The sequence below is a fragment of the Sceloporus occidentalis genome, unplaced genomic scaffold (assembly GCF_023333645.1).
Source record: "Sceloporus occidentalis isolate IW3139 unplaced genomic scaffold, rSceOcc1.0.p SCAF_1, whole genome shotgun sequence".
Taxonomy (NCBI): domain Eukaryota; kingdom Metazoa; phylum Chordata; class Lepidosauria; order Squamata; family Phrynosomatidae; genus Sceloporus; species Sceloporus occidentalis.
Window position 1 is genome coordinate 91519924 of NW_028316981.1, and position 21835 is coordinate 91541758.

Below are 21835 nucleotides of genomic sequence, written 5' to 3' on the forward strand. Positions count from 1 at the left end.
ATTCTGGGAGTTGGAGTTTGTTGCGGGGCCCAGAGCGGAGCTCTGCTCCAACTCCCAGAATTCCATAGCAAAGAGCTAGACAAAGAATTAAAGCGGGGCCAAACCGGGTTATTTCTCCAATGTGGATGCAGCCCAGGATTCAGTAAAAGCGGGGCCAGGCCGCCTTATTTCTCCTGAAAGACGAGGCCTGGAGCCCCTCTCCCCTTTCCCTCAGCGAGGGCCTTGGGAGCGCGGGGCGGGGAGGAGGAGTACGCGGCCTTCGGTTCTCCTCCTCCTCCTTCTCCTCCGCCACCCGGCGATTGGCTGCCTGCTCCTCGGGCCGGGAACGGGGAGGGGTTACTTCGCCTGATGTCACCAGGCGACAAGTCCGGGAAGGAGTTATTTATAGAGGCGGAGAGCAGCTGCGAGGAGGAAGGCTCGGGTGAGTGGAAGAGGAAAGACACCACACACACACACGTATCTATAAGGACGCTTAAGGAGAAGGGCCGGCGGCCATTCCTCCCTCCTCCCTCCGCCGTTTTAACCGCCTCCCCTTTCCCCTCCTCCTTTATTGTTTAGCGCCGCGCTCGTTGCTTGATCGTCGCCGGGTGGAACGAGGGAGGAAGAGAGACCTATTGCAAAGCGAGGCGTGATGGATCCGTGCCACAGCGAGGAGACCGGCCCAGAGATCCCCGGCCTTGGTGAGTGGGCCTTGCGCCGCTTGGAGGGAGGAGCGAGGGAGCTAGGATGTGTGTCTGGTCTGGTGTGCGCGCGAGGGAGGGGGCCTCGGGGCCTAGCGGGCGTTGCGGCCTTGGCGGCGGTTGCGGCTCCGAGGGAGGGGCCTCGGCTGAGGAGGCAAGGCGGGCTGACCCCGTCTGGCCCCTTCCCTTCTTATAGCCTCAATGCTGCTGCTGCTGCTGCCGCCGCCGCCTCTGTGTTCATCCCAGCTTTAGTTCCCCCTTCTTCCCCCCGCCAGTGTGCGCTGACCACGTCCTGCCTCCGCCATTGCGGTGGGTGTTGCCCAGGACGGGCCCTTCCTCCCTCGCTCCCTCCCTCTCCTTCCTGCTGCTTTCTCTCCTTTGCGCATGCGCCGCGGCGGCGGCGGCCATTCCGAGGCCTAGGCGCGCGCGAGGAAGGAGGGAAATTTCTGTTGGCTGGCGTTAAAAAGCCCCCCTTCAACTGCCTCCGTGGCTGTTCCTTCGAGCGCCCCCTCCTCCCCCCCGGCGTTTGAATGAGCAGAAGGGGCTCCAGGCAAAGTCCCTCGAGGGCGGCGGAGGCGGAGGCGCGGGCAGGAATGGCGTCACGTGACCATCTCTCGGCCTTTCTTTAAACGGAGAAAAGTCCGCCTGCCTTCTCTAATAAAACCATTATTATTATTATTATTATTATTATTATTATTATTATTATTGTTTGCCCAGACTCTCGACGCAAAAGGGAGACCTACCTGGCCCCTAACGTCCCCACCTGTTTGGTTTTAAATCTTAAACCCAGACCCTAAAACTTGGTTTCACTCTTGCCCTGTTTCCTGACATACCCCCAACCGTCGTGGCTCCTGTCTCCTGAAAAGACTGTTCACACACACACAGAGAAGCTTAGCTTTTTGTATCAGGAAAATGCCTGTGTGTAAAAGGAAGTGCTGGCCCTTAGTGGCACACAGACAAGCAGAACTGGAGCACAGCCCAGTAGTCAGAATTCAATGAGAAAACAAACACTTTAGAATCATAGAGTTGGGGGAGACCACAAGAGCCATCCAGTCCAGCCCCCTTCTGCCATGCAGGAACTCTCACTCAAAGCACCCCCACAGATGGCCATCCAGCCTCTGCTTAAAGACCTCCACATGGAGACTCCACCACTCTCCCAGGGAGTGTGTTCCACTGTCAAACAACCCTTACTTTCAGGAAGTTCCTCCTAATGTTGTGGTGGAATCTCTTTTCCTGGAGCTTGCATCCTGTTCTCTGGAGCAGCAGCAGCAGACAAGCCTGCTCTCTCCTCAATACTTCAGACAAACTAAATACTCTACAAAACTCTGAATACACTATGAAACTGAATACTCTAAAACTGTTTATTATTACTATTATTAGTGTTTTATAAGACACGGAGTGTCTTGGGAACACAGGGAAGGGCACCTTTTAAATAATAATAATAATAATAATAATAATAAGGCAGCCTTCCTTTGTTGTTAAGACACACTGCACAAAGGGAACCTGGCCCTTACGTTCCCTCCTGTTACTTAATAAAAGAAAATATAATAGAACAGAACTGATGGCAATTGTGACCTGTCTCCTGGAACACACCCCAACCATCATGGCATGTGTCTCTTGCAAAATCTGGTTTTATTATTATTATTTTTAAAAGCTTTGTATTTGTATTTATCATAGAAATACCTATGTGTAAAACTGAGTGTGGATCTTTAGTGGCACATGGGCCTGTTACAGACTGCCAAAATAAAGCTGCTTTGGGTCTCTTTGGAGGTATGCTGTTTAAATGATGCATGGGTCCTAAGAATCCGGAAGCTGCACCAAAGCTGCACTCCAGTGCTTAGGAATGGAGTGTGGCTTTGGCGCGACCTCCAGACTCTTAGGACCCATGCATCATTTAAATAGCATACCTCCAAAGAGACCCAAAGCAGCTTTATTTTGGCAGTCTGTAACAGGTTAAGCAAGCAGAAGTGTGGCACAACTTGACAGTCAGACTTCAGTGATTTTTTTTTAAACCCAAACTTTGGACAAGCTTGAAGTGAACAAAATTTCTGCAAGTTGTGAAAGTGGGTTAATATTTTAGAAAACAGTTTTTATTATTAAAAAGGTGGCCTTTCCCGTGTTCTCAAGTTACCTTACAGAAAAGAATTTGGTCCTTATGTTCCTGCCGGTTATGTAACAAAAAATTATTAGACCATAAAACAACTGATTGCAGTTGTGCTGTTTCCTGGAAGAGACCCCAGCCATCATTGCAAATTCTGCTTGTTTTTTTTAACATGCTTGGTTTTATCTGGAGATACCTATATGCCAATGTATGCATCTTTAGTACCACATAGGTCCAAAACACTGCAGAAATAATCCAGTTTGAGACTTTGACACCACTTTAACTGCCCTGACTCATTGCTAGGGAATTCTGGGAAATGTAGTTTTGAGAGACATTTGCCTTAGTCAAAGCTCTTCTGGGGCCACAATAAACTACAACTCCCAGGATTCTCTAGCACTGAGTCAGAGCAGTTAAAGTGGTGTCAAAGTGGATTATTTCTAGAGTGTGTTTTGCACCATAGTTAGACAAATATAGCACAACCTGATAGTATGACTTCTAACAAAACACGCTTTAGACAAACTCAAAGTGAAGACAATTTCATTACTAGTTGTGAAAATGGTCTCCTTACTCTAAAATGCTGGGCTGCACAAGATGCGGCCCAGGGCTGGATGTGGCCCACCAAATGATTTCTGGAGGCCCGGGGCGCCATTGTCAGGAGGAGGGGGGTGTCCTGGCTCCCAGAGTCCTCGCCCGATCGCAAGGGGCTTTGGAGGATGGGAGCAATGGACTCTTACCCCAGAGTTTGCCTCTGCTTCCCAGGGGAGCTATTGCAGGAGCAGGCTTACACTCCTCTCACCCCTTTGGCCAGGCAGGCCCAGAGGGACAAGCTTTTTGCAGGCAAGCAGTGGACACAGCCGAGAGGGCAGAGAGAGAGAGAGAGAGAGAGAGAGAGACTTGGGCCCTTCTTCTGGGATGGGAGAAATAGAGGAGGATGCCTAACCACCATGTTGTCCTCCTTCTCTGCCAAGTCGTTCGCTTTTGAGTAGCCCAGGGGTTTTGCCTTTGAGTGGCAAGGCTACCTGCCTGCCAAAAGCCCAAGGCCGCTCAAAAGCGAATGATTCGGCAGAGGAGAACATGGTGGGCACCCTTGTTTCTTTCGTCCATCCTCCTCCTCTTGAAGGAAAGAAGAAAGGAGGAAGGAAGGAAGGAAAGAGAGAAAAAGAAGGGAGGGATGGAGGGACGAAGGAAGCAGGGAAAGGAGGAAGGGAGGAAAGAAAGAAGGAAGAGGAAAGGAAGGAAGGAAAGGGAGGGAGGGAGGGGATGCCTTGCCCCCTGGTAAGGTGACTAGACTTAGCCTCCTTTTCCCAGAAATGCTAGCCTTCCTGTCCAGGAGGAGGGATTCCACAATGCCTTCTATTTTGAGCTTGACTAAGAAGTATGGATTTGCATTTTGCTTCCAGCTTTTATTTGGTCATATCCTCCCCCTCCCCCCAATTTTTTAATTGTCCTACATTTCACCTAAAACTGTTGGGGGCCCAAACAAGCTTAGCCAATCTTAATTTCTGCCCCTACCGCCTTCCAAATTGGGCATCCCTGCTATAACGGTTTGTTGATTTGAGATTAAGTACAGTGGTACCCCGGGATACGAATGCGCCGCCTTACGAAATTTCCGGGTTACGGAAAAAATCCATTCAATTAAATAGTTCCGGGTTACGAAGGTTATTCCGGGTTACGAAGAAAATTTTTGGTGCTTTTCGGCGCAATTTCGCACGAAATCGCGGCTTTCGCTATTAGCGCCTATGGGCTTTTCGGCTAGCGAAAGTTTCCGGGTTACGAAAGCGGCGGCGGAACGAATTAATTTCGTAACCCGGGGTACCACTGTACTTGAAACTCAAGGAATGTCAGAATAATGCAGCCTGTAAATATCTAGGGGCTTAAGTTATGTTCTTAAAAGCTTTTTCAAAATTCCTAAGAGATCTTTATACCTGAATTACCATAAGCATTTGATTTAGCTTCCTGTAATGCAAAGTAAATCTCTTGAGATATACTTGCAAACCAACTTTCATTAACTTAATGATTTGGGCTCTCTCTGTTTCTCACTGCCTGGAAGAGATCCTGTTGGTCGACTTTGTTCCTAGCAAGCACAGTCAACAGAGCTGGAGAGCGTTAATCATCAATAGCAATACTAATGTGTTTATTAAAATGTATATAGCATCCAATGAATGAAGTGATAATGCTGAGATTTTTTTCATTCATTGCCCATAGAAGACTACTGAAATCTGAATATGCAAAAATATTTATTATACTTAAAGCATGTAAAGCAGTGTAACATTGTTTCCATTGAAAATTTTGAGACAGCTTGAGTAACAAGTATTAATTTGTTAGTTTTTCTCCCTTTGAACAAAGCAGTGAGTTGTCATTTCTCAGAGAAACTCACAACATGAAATTGTTTTTGCTAAGATGGTAGTGTCTTGAGTAACTGTTTTACATCCATGTGGTAAAACTCCTTGATCCTGATATGTAACAATCTTGTAAATATTAAGAGGTGATGAAAGTAGTTTATACACAATGTTTAAAAGAAATCGGTTCACTTCTCAGTATGTTCAGTTCCTAGGTAGTCAAAAAAGCTTTAACCTGTGAAAATAATTAATAATTTGTTTTATTTATATACCACTATTCCAAAGATCATAGCAGTGAACAGCAAGTAAGCTAATTAGCAAGTAAGCAAATTTGCCCCCAACAGTCTGGGTACTCATTTTAGCGACCTCGGAAGGATGCAAGCCTGAGTCGAGCTTGGTAAAACTTGGTTAGATGCCACAAAGTAAGTGGCAATGCCTTAACCATATGTGTGTTGTAAAGGCCACTAGGACCTCTTCCATCCTTGTCAAGGGGAGTGCTAACCTTCTCTCCTTTCATACAACACATAGTTAAAAAAACATAGTTAAAAGCAGTTAAAAAAATTGTGACCAGAATCCTAGTACTAAACTAGACAGGTGCATTGATTCAGTTGTTTGTAAATGAAAGGTGGGGAAGCTGACTTCAAAGAAGAAATAGGGACAGGAATTCCCCCTTCCCTGGTTTAATTTCTGTGCAGCCAAAGCTCCCCCAGTATCTAAACTGAACTAGACTTAAGGAAAAACTTCCTTTGGGAGTGAGGATGTAAATCAAATCTGATGTCTGTCCTGCATATGAATTTGTTTCTAAAGCACCACCTATCACTGCTTAATAAGCAGACTAGGACATACACTTTTAATGCATGGATGTTTGGTTTGGGCTTTACAAGTTGTATGTTAAACCCAGGAGAAAAAAACTATGCCTTAATTTGATGGTATTCTGTGTATTTGACACCAGTGCTAGTTATAGTGGTGATCCCTGGAGCAGCCAAGTGTTATTGGCTGCCAGTCTGCAGTTTCTAAGAGAGAAAAAAGAGTTGTAGCTGCTGGTCTACTAATTCAGCACGTGTCCCTGGCACATTAGGGGAAAAATGTTCCTCGCTTGCTTTGTTTTACACTCTAGCTAAGCACTGTGTTGCACTATTCAGATATGGACTCAAGCCACTAGACTAAATCAGTGCTTCTGTTGAATTGGTCAACAGAACTGTCATCAAATACAAGAGTTTGACTGGTTTGTGGCACATGTTAGTCAAGAGCTATTATTTCAGGGAAAGCAAAGTGAAAAGAGGCTGACTTACAAAGAATTAGCAATACCTACAGAACTGTTAAAGTACAAAATGTATATTGAACTGAATCCAGCAACAGAGATTTAAAAACAATGGTACAGGAGAGATACTTACTTTTTCCAATAAGTATTCTTGTTTTATGTCATCATTTTTGAAATCTTCATTAACATCTAAAATCAGAATGGGTATGTCTCTCAGGTTGTCAAAATCCACTCTACAAAAATTAGTTAATTTGTTAATTCTTCATTGGTTTATAAACTGTGAAATTTTGAAACCAATTTACAAAAACTTTAGTGCATAGCCTGAAAACTCGATATTATTCCTTCTGCATCTCCTGAACAAAAGAATTCAGCAGTAATCAACACTTATTAACCAGTTGAGCTGTATCAGAGCTTTCAGAATTTTATATAGTGATTAGGCCAGTGTGGTTTAGTCATTTGAATATTGAACCAAGGTTCAAATCCCTGCTTGAGCATTAAAAAACCTTACTGGGTAACCTTGGGCAAATTATACTCTTGTAGTCTCAGGATGGTACAGTGGGCCCTTGGAATTTGCTGGGGTTTGGTTCCAGGCCCCCATGGAATCTGGGGATGGAGGGAGGGAGGGATATGTATATATAATGGCATAGTATAGTGGACTCTCTTAAAAAAGAAGGCAAAATCAAGGTTTGCTTTTTGAAAGTTACATTATAGGAATATTTTCAAGCTGCCAGTAGTTGAATTCATTGATATGGAGGGCCATCTGCAATGGCAAATCCCCTCTAAAGAAATATATCAAGAAAAATCTGATAGGTTCACCTTAGGTTCCAAATGATTTGGAGGTGCACAATGACAAGCAGTGCTAAAGCTTTAAGAGCAACTTACTTCATTGTCCTCTCATGAAGCCAAGTTTCATGTTTATAGTGGAGGTTTTCTAGATATTCCAGCTGAATTCCTTGTTCTTCTTCTCTTCCTCTGCGGATCAGCCTTTCCATGCACTTCTGTATTTTTATATGTAAAAATATAATGTTAAGCATGCTGAATGGTTATTATGAGGAGCGTTCCTGCATTGAATGACACTGTACATGTAGGTCAAGATTGGGTAAAATACCCGGCTCTAGGGCTGAATGAGATCTGTGGCCGTTTTTGCAGTCTGTCAACCCCTCCAGGGTATGCCTTTTGCTATCCGAAAGTGGAGGACTTTAATTTTCTGGAAGCCCCCGGAAGCAGCAGTTCACCTTTTCAAAACATCACAAGGTCACAGTACATTTTTTGCCACTAAAAACACCCATTTTTCAAATCCGTAAGTGGGCTTGTCCTCCACTTCCTCTGGGGGGCATTTTTGGCATTTGTTGGCTTCTGTATGTTCCAGGGACAGAAAACTGGCCCAAGAAATCAATACAGTTGAAACAATGCTTGAGCAAAATTTTTATTTCACATCTAAAGTCAACTGCTTAAGTGTACTTGATACCTAAGACCTTGTACCCCACTGATACATAAGCTCCAGTTGGCTTAAACAATTAAAAGTATGATCAAATCCATGCTAATTTGGTTCAAAATAAATAGACCATTAACACTCAGTGAATGTTCAATAAATAGTTCTGAGACATTCAATGGTATTTTTCAAACTTGACATGAAGCACTCAAATGCCTCTAGAATACTTTTTAAATGAATATTCTTCAGGCAAATTCCTATATTATGAATACAGTAATGTTTAAAAACAGTTGAGTCCCATTCTTGTATCTTGGCAACAGTGAGAACTCCTGGAACTTTGACATCACAATGATAAAAGGTTTGAAGTCTAGGTTTAGAATACTCTTTGAATTGCAGTTGCTCTAAGTAGGTAAGACTGGATTCTGCTTATATACTTGTAAAGTTAAGGCAATTTCTTAGTACAGTTTATGTCCTCTGAGCCATCTGGGAAGTTAACAAGGACAAAAACTATGATTCCATGTGTTTTAACCTAGGATTGAGTTGTCCAAATATAGTGCCAAGGACAAAAAGTGCTACCACATACTTGTTGGTCTAATATGATAAAGATTATGATTTGACTATATTTATGCATAGTTTGTTGCCTAATCTTAAACTTTGTCCTCTGGCTAATTCAGTTTAGGAAATAGCTGCAGCCTAAATTCAGACACCCATGTATGCATCTAAACTGCTTCCACATGGACCTTTTCCATGTTTTCATTATGCTAAACTAAGTGTAGTTTGAGCAGGTCACATGTTCCAAGCCTCAGGGGAAGGCAATGGCAAACTTCATCTGAACAAATCTTGCCAAGAAAACCCTATGATAGGTGCACTTTAGGGTTGCCATAAATGACTTGAGGGCACACAACATACATGCACAAATGCAGCATTGGAAAAGTCCTCTCACCCTTGAAAAGCATATTTTTGGGTGATGAGCATGAAAAATTTCAGTCAATCCTAAAGATGATTATCACATTATATCCAGTTTTGACCCAGTAAAAAGTCTAAATATGTAAACATTTCAGATGTCAGAGCTCCATACTGACTTTGATACCTGAGTTTGGTATTAGTATATTATCTAAAACTAGTTGCCTTAGAAAAGCATACCTCAGGAGTTGTCCGGAGGTAGATAATACCATCTAGCTCCAGGTTGGACTCAAACTGGTTCAGAAGCCATGCATGCCAGTCCTGATAAATTGCCCATTCTGTTTCATTGATGTCTCCTGATTCAAATGAGTTGGAAGCAAACACATACCTATAATAATAGAAAGGTGTTTTATGCAAATAGGTATAAATGCATTCAAAAAGCAAACTTCTTAGAAGCTACTAGCTAGTAAAGTCAGCCTATGCTGTATGTGGCTTTCAGCTTATGCTAAATGAATGGTGCATACTTACATTGGGTGTGTGTGTACGGAATGACCCCCCCCCCCCCCATGTAAAGGAAGGGCTGGTTGTAGTTACAAATCTGATACACATTAACTTGAAAAGAAGTCCTAACTAACAAGTTAGGACTTGTTAGAATGTAGTGGCTGAGTTGAAAAATGCAAGAAAAATTGTTCAATTGGAATCCTATAGATAGTTGTGTAATCTTCTGTGTTCTCATATTGCCATTTAAATTTAAAAATCTGTATACGGTACATCTGTGTAAAGAGAGCCAGTCTCTTTAGATACAGAATTGAAGTCCTTGGGGTACATGCTGAATACTTGCGTCTACCTAATTGACAAAAACACTGTTTCTGTAAGACAGAAGCTGCTGCTCCTTGCATCTGGAATGCTATTTCCGATGCAGGTGTATTACTTGAGCCCTTCATTTTAATAGGATGTGCAGGTTAAGACTACATTATCAGTAATGCTTGGGACCAGAAGCGTTTGGGATTTTTCCAGATTTTTCAATATTTGCACATACATTAAATATCCTGGAGGTTGAGCCCACTAAAGTTGTTAGTTTCAGATACACCTTATATACATAGTGTGAAGGTAATTTTATGCACAATGTTTTAAATAATTTTGTGAATGAAAAGGGGTACATTTGAACCACCAGAAAGCAATGGTGCCACTATCTCAGCCACCCAGCTGATATAAACATGCTTACCTGTCGCTGTACACTGATCTCTCAAAGAACTGCACCGGATGTTCTGCTTCATGGAGTTTTGCAGAAACTGGTTTTAATTGTGCTTTAACTCGGCTCAGACAGGCATAGGTCTGGAAAGTATAAGCCCATCTTGTAGGCTTGGCATACAACATTTGAAGCAGGTTTCCTCCACTCTTCTGAGATGTTGAAAGCTCCTGATAACGTTAAAAAGAAGATAAGGGGGGTTGTTGTCAAGTACTATACATTTACTTTGTTTTCAGGGTGTGAATGATCCAGTGTATGAATGATTGCTGCTTATCTCTTGTAGAAAATGAATGCTGTTCATTGAAGTAAAGTATTATTATTATTATTATTATTATTATTATTACTGAGGTAGTCAACTTCCCTTTAGAATCGGAAGGCTGGTCTGTATCGGTTCCTGATCCTGAAACCCTCCTCATCCATGCCTATTCATCGGTTAAAATCTACCCCCCCCCCTCAGCCACTAGCACTTACTTGGGACTCATGTTCCGTTGTCTGGACGTTGCACCACTTGGCGATGGGTTCAGGGATGATTTCCCACTCGTCGCTGCATTTCTCTAGCAGGCGGACAAAGGTAGACTTCCCTGCGGCTGTGAAGGAAAAGCAGTCGGGAACGAGGGCAGAGGGCAGTATGGCATGCAGCCCTTTCCCAAACCGCCCCCTTTCCTTGCAGCCTCCGCATGCCCCTTTCATTTCCCTTGCCTCCATTTTATCCCGCCAAAACAGCGGAGGGAGGGAGGGCTCCTTCTTCCTTGGATTTGGCGCCGCTTTCAGCCTTGGTCTGGCTCTTTGCTATGGGATTCTGGGAGCTGGAGCTTGTCGTGGGCCCAGAGCGGAATTGCATAGCCTTGAACCAGACACAGACTGAAAGCGGGCTACGTTCCTCCAGCGAGGGTGCAGCCCACCTTCCACTCCTTCAGAGGCTTCTCTTACCGATGTTTCCTTCGATGGAGACTTTCCTGAGGCGCTTCTGGAAGCTGGCGTCCAGAGAAGGGCTGGGGCTGAGGCAGAGGCGCTTGGGCGGCGGGTGCATGGCGGCCTCAGTCCTGGAGCTCTGTCTGGAGGGAAATGGCAATGGGGCCAGTCCCTCCCGCCGCGCCTTCCTGGCCGTTCAAGAAGCCCGCCTCGCTTCGGCCAATCCGCTTCGGCGCCCGGCCCTTCTGTTCCCAGCCGCCGCCGCCTCCCCTTTCCCCTCAGAGCCGCCCCTTCCCGCGCTCAGCCAACAGCCGCCTGGCTGCCAAGGGGCCGCCATTTTCTCTCTCTCTGTCTCTCTCGCCATCGTCTTGGGACCACGGGGCCGCCTTCTTATCCAGGGCATGCCCTACGCTTGCGCCGCTTGGAGGGCCTCCATTTTGAGGCGCCTGGTCCTCGGGGTGACCAGAAGCCCTCCTCTTCCAGGGCCTTTGCCCTCCATTTCCGCCTTCTTAAGTTCAAAATGACTTCCCATCCTGAGCGAGACCCAGAAGCATGTGTGTCCTGTGCCTTCAAGCCTTTCCCGACTTGTGGCGGCCCTCTCATGGGGCTTTCTGGGCAAGCTTTGTCCAGCGAGGCCTTGCCCTTGCCGTGCGCTGAGGCTGAGAGAGTGTGACTTGCCTTCATAGCGGAGCCAGGATTAGAACCCTGCGCTCCAGAGCCCTAGTCCCCGCCATGGCTCTCGCACAGGACTACCTCGTGTCGTGTCCTACATTTCCCTCTGCCTTGCTCGCCCTGCGACTCAGGCGCATAAGAATGGGACTCGCCTTTTTATTGTTGAACGTTAGGAACTGCCTAGCTCCAGGAACTTCACTTCCTGGCACTTGGGCGGCGAAGTGAATGGTGCAAACAGTGCTGCTCCGCTCTGGAGCCGCCACACCACACGCCCCGATCCCCAGAATCCCAGAGCATTGAGCCAGGGCACCTCAAACGGATCATCCCCGCTGTGTGGATGCAAGCCCTAACTCCGTGCATGTGGCGTTCAAAAGCAGCCCTTCTCAATGCTCCTCCAGTCTTTGAGAAAAGTGTGGGGGTGACTTTATCAAAGTGCTTTAATATCGGAGGGCTTTTAAACATTTTGGCGCCCTTGGCCTCTGCCATGTTTCCAACGGCCGACGAGGCACGTACAAAATGGACGCCACTCGCAGACCCATCTCCCAGCCAGCTTTACGTTTCCGCCTGAGCCACGCAAACCCTAAACGCAGCTTTGTTCTCCGGCGCATGCGCACAATTGCTACGAAACCGCCGAATTGCGTAGTAGGCGATGTATTCTTGCGCGCGCGGGGAGGAAGGGGGAGGTGTTTATGGTTGGATAGAAGGGCGCATGCGCAGGGGGCGGGGCGGATGCTTCTGCTGGAAGTCCTGCGCAGGCTGTTCTCAAAGGCGGTGTCGGGAACGAAGCCGCCTGCGCCATTTTAGAGGGAGAGATGTACGCGCATGCGCCTTGGGCTGCGTTCTCGGCCACGCCGCGCCAGGCTTTGGAAGGAGGTGAGGGAGAGAAAGGCCGCGCTTTACTTCGAGGGAGTTTTTGTTCTTCGTCGTCCTCCATTTTGTTTCCCTCGGCGCTCGGGGAGGGGAGCGGGAGCGGGAGCGGGGCCGCCTTCTGCTCAGGGCTGGCGGAGCGGACCCGGCCGAGCGGAAGCGCCGCCATTTCCTAAGACTCTGGCTGGGCGCTGGCGGGGGAGAGGCTTCAGCAGTAGTGAGGAAATGCCCCGCTTGGAGCGGCCTGGGCGCCCCGCTCGGGGATTTTGGGCAGGGTGGTTTGTCGGGGCAAGGAGGGTGCCTCAACAAACCACCCTGCCCACAATTCCCGAGCGGGCGCCCAGGCCGCTCCAAGCGGTCCCAAAGCGGGTTAATTGTCCAGTGCGGAGGCGGGCTAAATGTGGCCTTTGTTTGCCTCGTAGCAACAGAAGGCGAAACGGAGACCACGCTGACTTCCAGCATGATGTTGAACACGGAAGGCGGCGAGGGCTACGTGGTCAAGGTCCGCGGGCTGCCCTGGTCCTGCTCCGCCGACGAGGTCCAGAGGTTCTTCTCCGGTAAGGACGCCCCTCTCTCCCTCTCTGCCTTTCGACTCCTCGGTTTGTGCCAGCAAGCCGCCCTTTTTGGCGCGCTGCTGCGAAAGGAGGAGCGCCTGTGGAGTTTCCTACAGGTTCAGTTATACACTCATCCCTCCACGTTCCCCTCAGGCCCTCTCCACACTACATAAAGCACCTCACAACTATGTGTATATATACACACACACACACACACACACTCATCCCTCCATGTTTGCAGCTTACGTCATTCACGGATTTGATTAGTAGGTTCTCTCTAGGGAGATCTGGGTCCTCTTAGATTGCTACTCTATGGCCAACGTTAACCAAAAGTTGCCCAGAAAGACCTAGACATCCCTAGAGAGAATACTCTGCTAGGCATTTGTAGTTCCTCCAGTGCAGTTCTATAGGACATTGAGCACAGAGTTGCACTGGAGGACCTAGAGATCCCTAGAGAGGGTGGTTTTTTCTTTGGTTGTTGTTTGCAGTTTCCCCATATCCACAGGGGCCTTATGCCCCTTAACCCTAGCAGTCTAAGTGGTTTACAAAGTGTAAGCAAATTGCCCCCAACAATCTGGGTACTCATTTTAGCCACATCAAAAAGATTCAGGCCCGTGTAGAGCTTCAGCCCTTTTGCTGCTATTGACCTCGCAACCTTATTATGGTTTGTGAGTGAGTGGCTGCATTTAACAAGCATTTAACCATTGCACCACCAGGGCTCCTTTCAATATTGTTGTTGTTGTTGTTGTTACATTTATATCTCGCCCTTCTCCCAAGACTGGGACTCCCCTCCTTGTTCTATGTTACAAAACATACTTTTGTGTTATGCTTAAGGTTCATTTTTGATTGTACGTGTTCAATGTATCTCCCTTTGGGTGGAAAGGTTGGTATAAATAAGCATATTATCAGTATAAATTAAATATTTTAATATTATTGTAAGTTATATTGTTCTTATTATTGGAAAAGGTTAGGTTTTTTCCTAGAACGGAGCAGAAAGTGAGGTGCAGACTGCTAAGTTTTCTCAAGTCGCGTACTAGTCATGAGAGAAACTGCTTCATTACTATAGTTTCTAATACGTTAAAAGTGGAAAAAACTGTTAAATTCTGTCAATAAAACGACAGTAACGAGGATCAAAGTGGTTCAAACAATAGCACAACGATTCCCAAACTCTGACCTTCCAGGTATTTTGTACTTCAGCTCCTAGAATCCCAGACTGTTGACCAAGATGGAGGAGGCTTCTGTGAGCTGAAGTAGAAAAGGCTTGAAGGGTCAGAGATTGGGAGTTACCACAACAGAGGAACAAAAATTCACAGTGAGGTTGTGGATATATAAATACCTGTTCTTAAACTCACATGCATCGCTTGTTTATGTGTACGGGTTTCTTTCTATGTAAAGTTTGAGTTGCTAATAGATGGAAAGTTGTGGAACGCCTCATTGGATACAGATTCTGTGGTGTATGACTAAGAACAAGACAAATATACTGTTTTGAAAGCTTTAAATGTTATCTATTTTGAGTTCATGTTGAGGCCTCAAAGTACAGCCTTATGCTCTTATTTCAGATGCCATGCTGCACACATTACATGTAGTTTCTGATAGTACTCTGTTAGTAATGTGTTCTCTCTTTTTTAGAATGCAAAATACTAAATGGATCTTCTGGGGTCCGTTTTATCTACACAAGAGAAGGACGACCAAGTGGAGAAGCATTTGTGGAACTGGAAACTGAAGAAGATGTGAAATTGGCATTGAAAAAGGACAGAGAAACAATGGGACACAGATATGTTGAAGGTTTGGATTGAATTGGCATAGTAACTGACTAGGATTTTATTTGGGTGGAGTTCAGATGCATGAGTATTTTTCTGTGTTTGTGAATGTAAACCTGTTCTCCAAATGATTTTCGTGCATTGACCTTTTTGTGCCAAATTCCAAAATTCATTAATTCTGAGTGCCTCTTGCAGTCTTCAAGTCAAACAACGTTGAAATGGATTGGGTTCTGAAGCATACTGGTCCTAACAGCCCTGATACAGCTAATGATGGTTTTGTACGTCTTAGAGGACTTCCATTTGGTTGTAGCAAGGAAGAAATTGTTCAGTTTTTCTCAGGTATGTGGGGTAAAGTCCTAGCTGTAGTTGTGGGTAAAGATTAGAAGTTTTAGTGGCACTAAAATAATGCCTGGCAATACTAGTAATAAAGATTAATTGTGTTTAAACTGCCACTTTTGAAATGGTCCATGTTTCAGCTGTTTTTAAAGACAAAATAATTGTTTAAGCTATTTTCTGTTTGTATGGAAACTACCTCCAGAATTTCAAATATCAGCTAGAACTTTGGTTCAGTCTAACTCTCCAAAGTTTAAGGTTGACTAATACTTTAAGAAGAAAAGTAGATACTGATAGACTACAGGAAAAAATTAGCATGTTAATCCTTTCGTTGTACTTAACCAAGCATTTAAATTCCTTCTCTACTTTCTTGATACACATGAATGGGGGATAGTCATTAATGTAATTAAAGACAGGTTGAAAAGTGGAGTGAAAGTGAAATAACTCTGATTTTCACCATTGGGCAAAGTTTTCAGTAGAGCAAACTGAAGTCACAAAGCAGAAAAGAGTCTTATAAGTTCTTACTACTCAGTTCATAGGAAAGAAAAAAATGTGGTGCAGATGAGTCTGCATTTAGATTCTTTCTAGAGTGACTAAATTCTTTGCTAGTGCTTTGATAACTGGTTACATTGCCCAAGTGTGGATTGTGGAGTTCTTTCTTCTGTACCAACTCAGCTACTGTTCATTTCTATGCACTTCGTAATAATTGGTAGAATTCCCTTGTTTTCTGACAGTTGTAAATAACAGTATAGAAGATGCCTACCTTCATGTTTATAAATATGGATAGCTTCAAGATTGGATATGTTTTTAAAATGTTTGCTTCATAACTTCTTTGGAGGAGAATTGTTTATACTTATTAGAAACGAGATAAGGCTAAAGCAAATACAGAAGAGAGCTTTATATAAATGTTTGGAATATATTGCACTAGTCCAGATAAAAATCAAGTGTTCTTTTTGTTGAATTACAGTGATAAGATCAACTTGCGTGACTTCAGATTTTATTGAAAAATGTTCCTTGCTCATTTTTTTTCACAAATCTTAAAATTATTTGCATGTACAGTTTCCTAAAATGAGTATTTTTGCCAGTGCCTAACTTGATTTAAGTAGAGCTATTAAATAATTTGCATGACATTGTCTTGAAGTTTAGTTAGAACTTCTTATGATTTGTAGAATTGATCATACTTTATTTTAAAAGATTTTAATTGATAAAAGTTTTTTAAAGAGAATGTTTTGATCTAAGTGCTGCAGGATTTTGTAGTCTTTTTATGTAGGAAGTTTGTGTTAAAAATCTAATAGAATGTGATAAAGTGTTAATGTTGAAATGTTTCTGTTATAGTGTTGATAGTATGGTATCTTGATTCTGAATTTAAAGTATAACTTCTGGTGTATGTTAAAGCTATAAGAAAATCATGATTGGGCTTGTGATGTTAATATTACCCCCTTACTGGGGTTATTTGTCCTTGGGTTGAAGGGTTGGAAATCGTGCCAAATGGGATAACATTGCCGGTGGACTTCCAGGGGAGGAGTACGGGGGAGGCCTTCGTGCAGTTTGCTTCACAGGAAATAGCTGAAAAGGCTCTAAAGAAACACAAGGAAAGAATAGGGCACAGGTGGGGATGGATGGTTGGTTGGATATGTCGCTCTTCTTATGGTAAACTGTTGTTAAATCCATATTCTCTCTTCTCAAGTGCTTACCTTACAACATGTATTATCCCCTACTAACACCTCCCAGTTTTATTGTAAAATGTTGTGTTTTTTTAACATATATGCAAACTAGCTAAAGTGCTAGTTTTGCTCTTCCCTAGATTGCTTAAGTGTTAATTCTGAACAAGTTTAAAGATACTCAAGGAAGTTGAGAGACTATGGTTTTAAATTTTTCTAATAGCACCAATTATGCATCTTAGTTCTAAAGACACTTAGTATCTTATTGCCATAAGAAAATGTGATTACTAAACTTGTTCTATACATTGATGTAACATTTTCTTGTGTAATTTTCACATAAAATTATAACTCCCAAAAATGTCACAAAGGGTTATATTTGAAGTTTTGTGACTTGCTAATTAAAGCATGCATTTTTGCCTATGCTGATTTGCTATGCAAATGTGTAGGATGGACTTGTGAGCTCAAAAAGCTTTTTGGAATGTATTGATGGGTTAAAATTCTGGCGGAGGCTAGTTTTTTAATCCTCCTGCATATTGCCATATGAGCAAATATGGGTGCTGTTGAGTGGACATGTGTCCCTCCAGAGTGTGTTCTGATTATTTAAAATATAAATTAGTTTGCTCTCCCAAACCCTTAAGGTTGGGATCCCTTAATGAGCATATAAATCCTCAGTAAATTGATTTATTCAATTAGCCTTGGATTATCTGTTACTATAACCTAAAAAACCTGGCTTAAATTTGCCAGTTCCTAGGCTCTGGTTTTATAATGTATTTGTGTAATTTTTATGTGCAGGTTTTTCAAAATCTCAACTAGCTTTATGTGTATGAAACTTCCAGGTATATTGAAATCTTCAAGAGTAGCAGAGCAGAAGTGCGCACTCATTATGATCCTCCTCGCAAACTAATGGCCATGCAGCGGCCTGGTCCTTATGACCGGCCAGGTGTGGGAAGAGGCTATAACAGCCTTGGTAGAGGAAGTGGTTTTGAAAGGATGAGACGTGGTGCTTATGGTGGAGGTAAATATACAAAGCTTTTTATACTTCAAAAACAAATTATCTGTAGTGAATGTATGGCTGAAAGATGCATTTCTGCATGTTCTAAATTTTGGTTTACAGGCTATGGTGGCTATGATGACTACAACGGATATAATGATGGATATGGCTTTGGATCTGATAGATTTGGAAGAGGTAAATATTTGTCATTAGGATAAATGAAGCAACTCATTCTACATACAAAAGATATAGTATGGACTCTACTTTCTGCAGGAATGTCAGATCACAGATATGGGGATGGATCTTCTACTTTCCAAAGCACAACCGGCCATTGTGTACACATGAGAGGATTACCTTACAGAGCTACAGAAAATGACATCTACAACGTAAGTTGCTGTCATGCCTATCTTATATTTACCCTGATCTGTTCTGTTATCAATTGTTCTTAGGTCTAAGTTCTAGTATTAGTCCTAGTTAGAGTAGATCTGTTAGTTTGTGCGGTCTAGTAGTTTAAGTATTGGGAATATGACTCTGGAGTCAAGGGTTCAAATCCTTGGAAATGACCTGAAGGCATACTACAAAAGTGGACATATTGAAGCAGTGGGATTTACCTGTATGTTACTTTAGTAGTTAATTCAGTGCCTCTATTCTGATTGGAAATAACCAGTAAGATTAAGGCTATAGCATTAAAATTTTAATAACCTAATAATGGCTTGTATTTGATTTTCTTGGCAGTTTTTTTCACCACTTAATCCTGTAAGAGTACACATTGAAATTGGACCTGATGGCCGAGTAACAGGTGAAGCAGATGTTGAGTTTGCTACTCATGAGGATGCTGTTGCTGCAATGTCTAAAGACAAAGCAAATATGCGTAAGTTAAAGTATGTTTTTTACCTGTAGTGTTACACACCCACCCACAGCAGAATAATTCACTTGTCTGTATTGGTTTTGACTGTTAACATTGTGATAACTTTGTGTGAGACAATGATTCATAATGCTTTCATTTTCACCCTTGAACAAGTCTGGATTTGGGATTAAGATAGTTACATTTCTTTAATAATAAAGTTTATTATTAAAACAATTATAAAACATTCAACATACAAACAATCATACATTCTTCTATTAACATTTTATAAATAAAGAGAACATATAATGAATTTCCCACTCACACCATTATTAGTTCAGATATCTTCCATATTATTTCATATTAAATTGTACCCAAGTATTAATTTGGATAATAACCATCTTCATCATCTCTGTTGCTGTTTCCCTGATTTCTCCTTTCCCTATATACCATCTTTCCTACTAGATCTTATCAATTTGCATTTATTACATTCTAATCAATTTCTATATCTTCATTCTTTTCTTTTCCTCCTCTTCTCTTTTCTTCCCTTCTAATCCATTCTTCTTTTCTTTATGCTAATCCTAGTCTTTTCTTTCTTTCTTTCTTCACCCCACTCTCTCTCCCATCGTCTTTCACCTCTTCCATCCTCCCACCTTTCATACTCTCACATCTCTTCTTACTTTCTTTCACATACTCATACCCTCTACACTTTCTTCATATTCTCATAACTTCTTTTCCTCTCTTTCTTCACTCCAAGATAGTTATATTTTCTGTCATACTTTATGTCATGTACCTTGACCCTAGTGTGTATGTTTTATATGTTCAGAGCATTGTCACATTTTTGTTTCCTTAGAACACCGATATGTAGAACTCTTCCTGAATTCTACAGCTGGAGGAAGTGGTGGAGCATATGGCAGTCAGATGATGGGAGCAATGGGTAAGCAATTCAATTTGATGTTAACTGCTGATATTTAACAAAGCTTGCTAATTTGAAATAGTTTCTGCTTTTTCTAAATGGTCTAAAACGGAAATTCAACATTTTGTCTTGCAGTCAAGGAAACAGAAGGGGTAGTCCAAGATTGGAACACTAACACATTGGCAGGTATATAAACCTTTTAGGTATACATTACAACAATTGGGCTGTTAAGTAAATATTGTATGTGTTGTATGAGTGAGTGATTAGGTTAGTGGAATGGGGGAGTGTGGGGGAACATTTTTCTGTTCATAATGTTGTGATAGGTTTTTGTGGGGTGGGAGTTAGGAGCATGTGATAAAGGGTGGAATTGTACTAGCAGTGATTACCACAGTGATTATTCCCCTCTACTGATGTTTTGTTAAGCAGCTAGTCTTAAACTCCAGCGGTCCCTTTCTGCCTTCCAGTATTCTATAGAAATAATGCTTTCAGAAGCTGTGTTTGCTTATTTTTAAGATTTTATTGTCAAAATATGGTTGATTTCATCTGTTTCGGAGTGTTCATGTTGCTTTGATAGTACTTCGTAGTACTTCTATCCTAACTGAAAAACAAAATTTGTGAAATTGTATGTCATAGGAATTAATCACTGGCATAATTGGTGCCTGCAAATACTTGGGAGATGAAGGAAGAATCTTTTCAAATGAGTACCTGGTTAAATAGGAACAGATGTGTTTTGTTTAAGTAGCATAAACACATATATTCTTTCTAAAAGTTGGTGGTTAACAAAGTCTTAACGTGCATATCCTTAACTTGAAAGGAAGCCAATCCAGTTATGGTGGTCCAACTAACCAACAGCTGAGTGGGGGCTATGGAGGAGGCTATGGTGGTCAAAGCAGCATGAGTGGATATGGTAAGATGTTCTTAATAATTCCATTTGTATTGTATTGGAGTATTGTACTGTGTGTTGTATAATACAGTGTATTATTATTATTATTATTGTTATGTATATAGCGCTGTAGATTTACACAGCGCGCTGTACATACAGACAATAAAATTGATAAAAATGAAACCTGCCAATGGCGTACATTCTACCAAGTATTGGGGTTAGCTCATCGTTCTATGTGGAAATCATATTGTTTTGGCAATAATGAACATCATATACTGTATTCCAGGACTGTCCAGGTATTTGGGTTCAGCCACCTTTTAGGAAACTTAGAATATCAAGTTCAGAAAAACAAGGATATCCTGATAGCATTTTTTTAAAAAAAATTAATACTGGGTAGTTGGGGCCTATCTATCTGTCTATCTATGACTGGTTCTATCATCTTGTGTGTCGACATTGATTGTATACAATAGGCTGCAGTAGAGGGAGGGCCCAAGACTGTTTCAAGACCCACTGTGTACATGCTTTAGAAAAAGTCTGAGAAACTAGTTTGCAATTGGCTTTATAGACTAAAGCTTGCGATTACATAGAAGGAAGTTTGCCTTTTTAGTAGTACAGGATTGCGCAAGATGATACAACAGAGATAATTTGAAGGTGGGAGTGTGTTGCCCTGTCTGGAAAAAGCATATTATGTTTTTGTACTAAATTGTTTAAATTTGCTATTTGCCTTAGGTAACCAGAGTGCGATGAACAGCAGCTACTACAGCAGTGGCAATCGTGCATCCATGGGAGTGAATGGCATGGCTGGGATGTCTAACATGTCCAACATGAGTGGCGGCTGGGGAATGTAAATTGTTCTCCAAATTTTTCATCAACATTTTTTAAGAAAACAAAACAAAAAACTAAGTTTAACAGTTTTGCAATACAAGCTTGTGATTTATGCTTTACTTGTAAGTGAAATCAGGATCATTTTAAACCATTCAGGTTCAGTATTTTTGAATATGCTGAAACATTCATCTAGAGTGTAAGTCAAGTAAAGAAGTTCCTGTTAAACAATTTCAGCTTTCCCCCCAGTTTTTGTTGTAGGAGTGTATTTGAGCGGTAAGCGTATTTAGGTTAAAGCTGTTTCAATTATGTTAAATGTTGCTCTTATACCATATAACACCAGACACTGTTTTCAGTGCATGTTCAGGAACATGCTTTTTTGTACAAACAAAATATAGGAGCTGTGTTGGAAACTCAAGTGAACATTTGGCATGTTAGTTCTAGATTTTCTTTTTAATATCTTGTAAGGCACATTAAGCTTTTTAAGTTAATGGGGAAATGTGAGATGCAATACAGCTACCTTTAGAATTCTGGTCTTGGGTGTTCATATGAAATCTGAGGCCTTGATTTAATCTTTCATTGTATTGTGATTTACTTTTAGGTGTATTGCGCTAAGTGAAACTTGTTAAAATAAAACTTCCTTTTAAAAACTGGA

The 21835-nt window shown here is 42.4% G+C and overlaps 3 protein-coding genes and 1 non-coding gene across 11 annotated transcripts in view; 2 read left to right on the forward strand and 2 right to left on the reverse strand.

Annotated features, from left to right (window-relative positions):
• Positions 1-12935, forward strand: part of LOC149321813 (sperm annulus positioning complex subunit Chibby3-like) — a 30917-nt gene extending 17982 nt beyond the window's left edge. Inside the window, exons 2-3 of the mRNA XM_089529116.1 lie at positions 559-680; positions 12845-12935. Of these exons, the coding sequence (XP_089385242.1) occupies positions 559-680; position 12845 (123 nt within the window). The 3' untranslated portion in view covers positions 12846-12935. The remainder of the gene's footprint in view (positions 1-558; positions 681-12844) is intronic.
• Positions 597-21835, forward strand: HNRNPH1 (heterogeneous nuclear ribonucleoprotein H1). 7 transcript variants are annotated; one of them, XM_089529045.1, is made up of 13 exons: positions 597-680; positions 12839-12973; positions 14600-14755; positions 14926-15069; positions 16534-16672; positions 17561-17739; positions 17839-17910; positions 17968-18101; positions 18451-18586; positions 19413-19496; positions 19611-19661; positions 20290-20382; positions 21088-21835. In XM_089529045.1, the coding sequence occupies exons 1-13, from the start codon at positions 632-634 to the stop codon at positions 21204-21206; spliced, it is 1491 nt and encodes a 496-aa protein (XP_089385171.1). In that variant the 5' UTR covers positions 597-631; the 3' UTR covers positions 21207-21835. The 7 variants fall into 7 exon arrangements, with proteins under 7 accessions (XP_089385171.1, XP_089385180.1, XP_089385161.1 ...); XM_089529054.1 differs by having other exon boundaries at positions 12845-12973; XM_089529035.1 differs by lacking the exon at positions 597-680 and adding an exon at positions 12319-12422 and having other exon boundaries at positions 12845-12973.
• Positions 5043-12107, reverse strand: LOC149321815 (deoxycytidine kinase 2). 2 transcript variants are annotated; one of them, XM_089529101.1, is made up of 8 exons: positions 10896-12107; positions 10437-10552; positions 9942-10135; positions 8957-9104; positions 7264-7379; positions 6515-6614; positions 5295-5355; positions 5043-5197 (listed from the first exon to the last, which is right to left on the reverse strand). In XM_089529101.1, the coding sequence occupies exons 1-7, from the start codon at positions 10993-10995 to the stop codon at positions 5332-5334; spliced, it is 798 nt and encodes a 265-aa protein (XP_089385227.1). In that variant the 5' UTR covers positions 10996-12107; the 3' UTR covers positions 5043-5197; positions 5295-5331. The 2 variants fall into 2 exon arrangements, with proteins under 2 accessions (XP_089385227.1, XP_089385219.1); XM_089529093.1 differs by having other exon boundaries at positions 5043-5355.
• Positions 5517-5644, reverse strand: LOC149321816 (U6atac minor spliceosomal RNA). The gene has a single exon (XR_016279603.1). It is a non-coding gene; the product is annotated as a U6atac minor spliceosomal RNA (small nuclear RNA).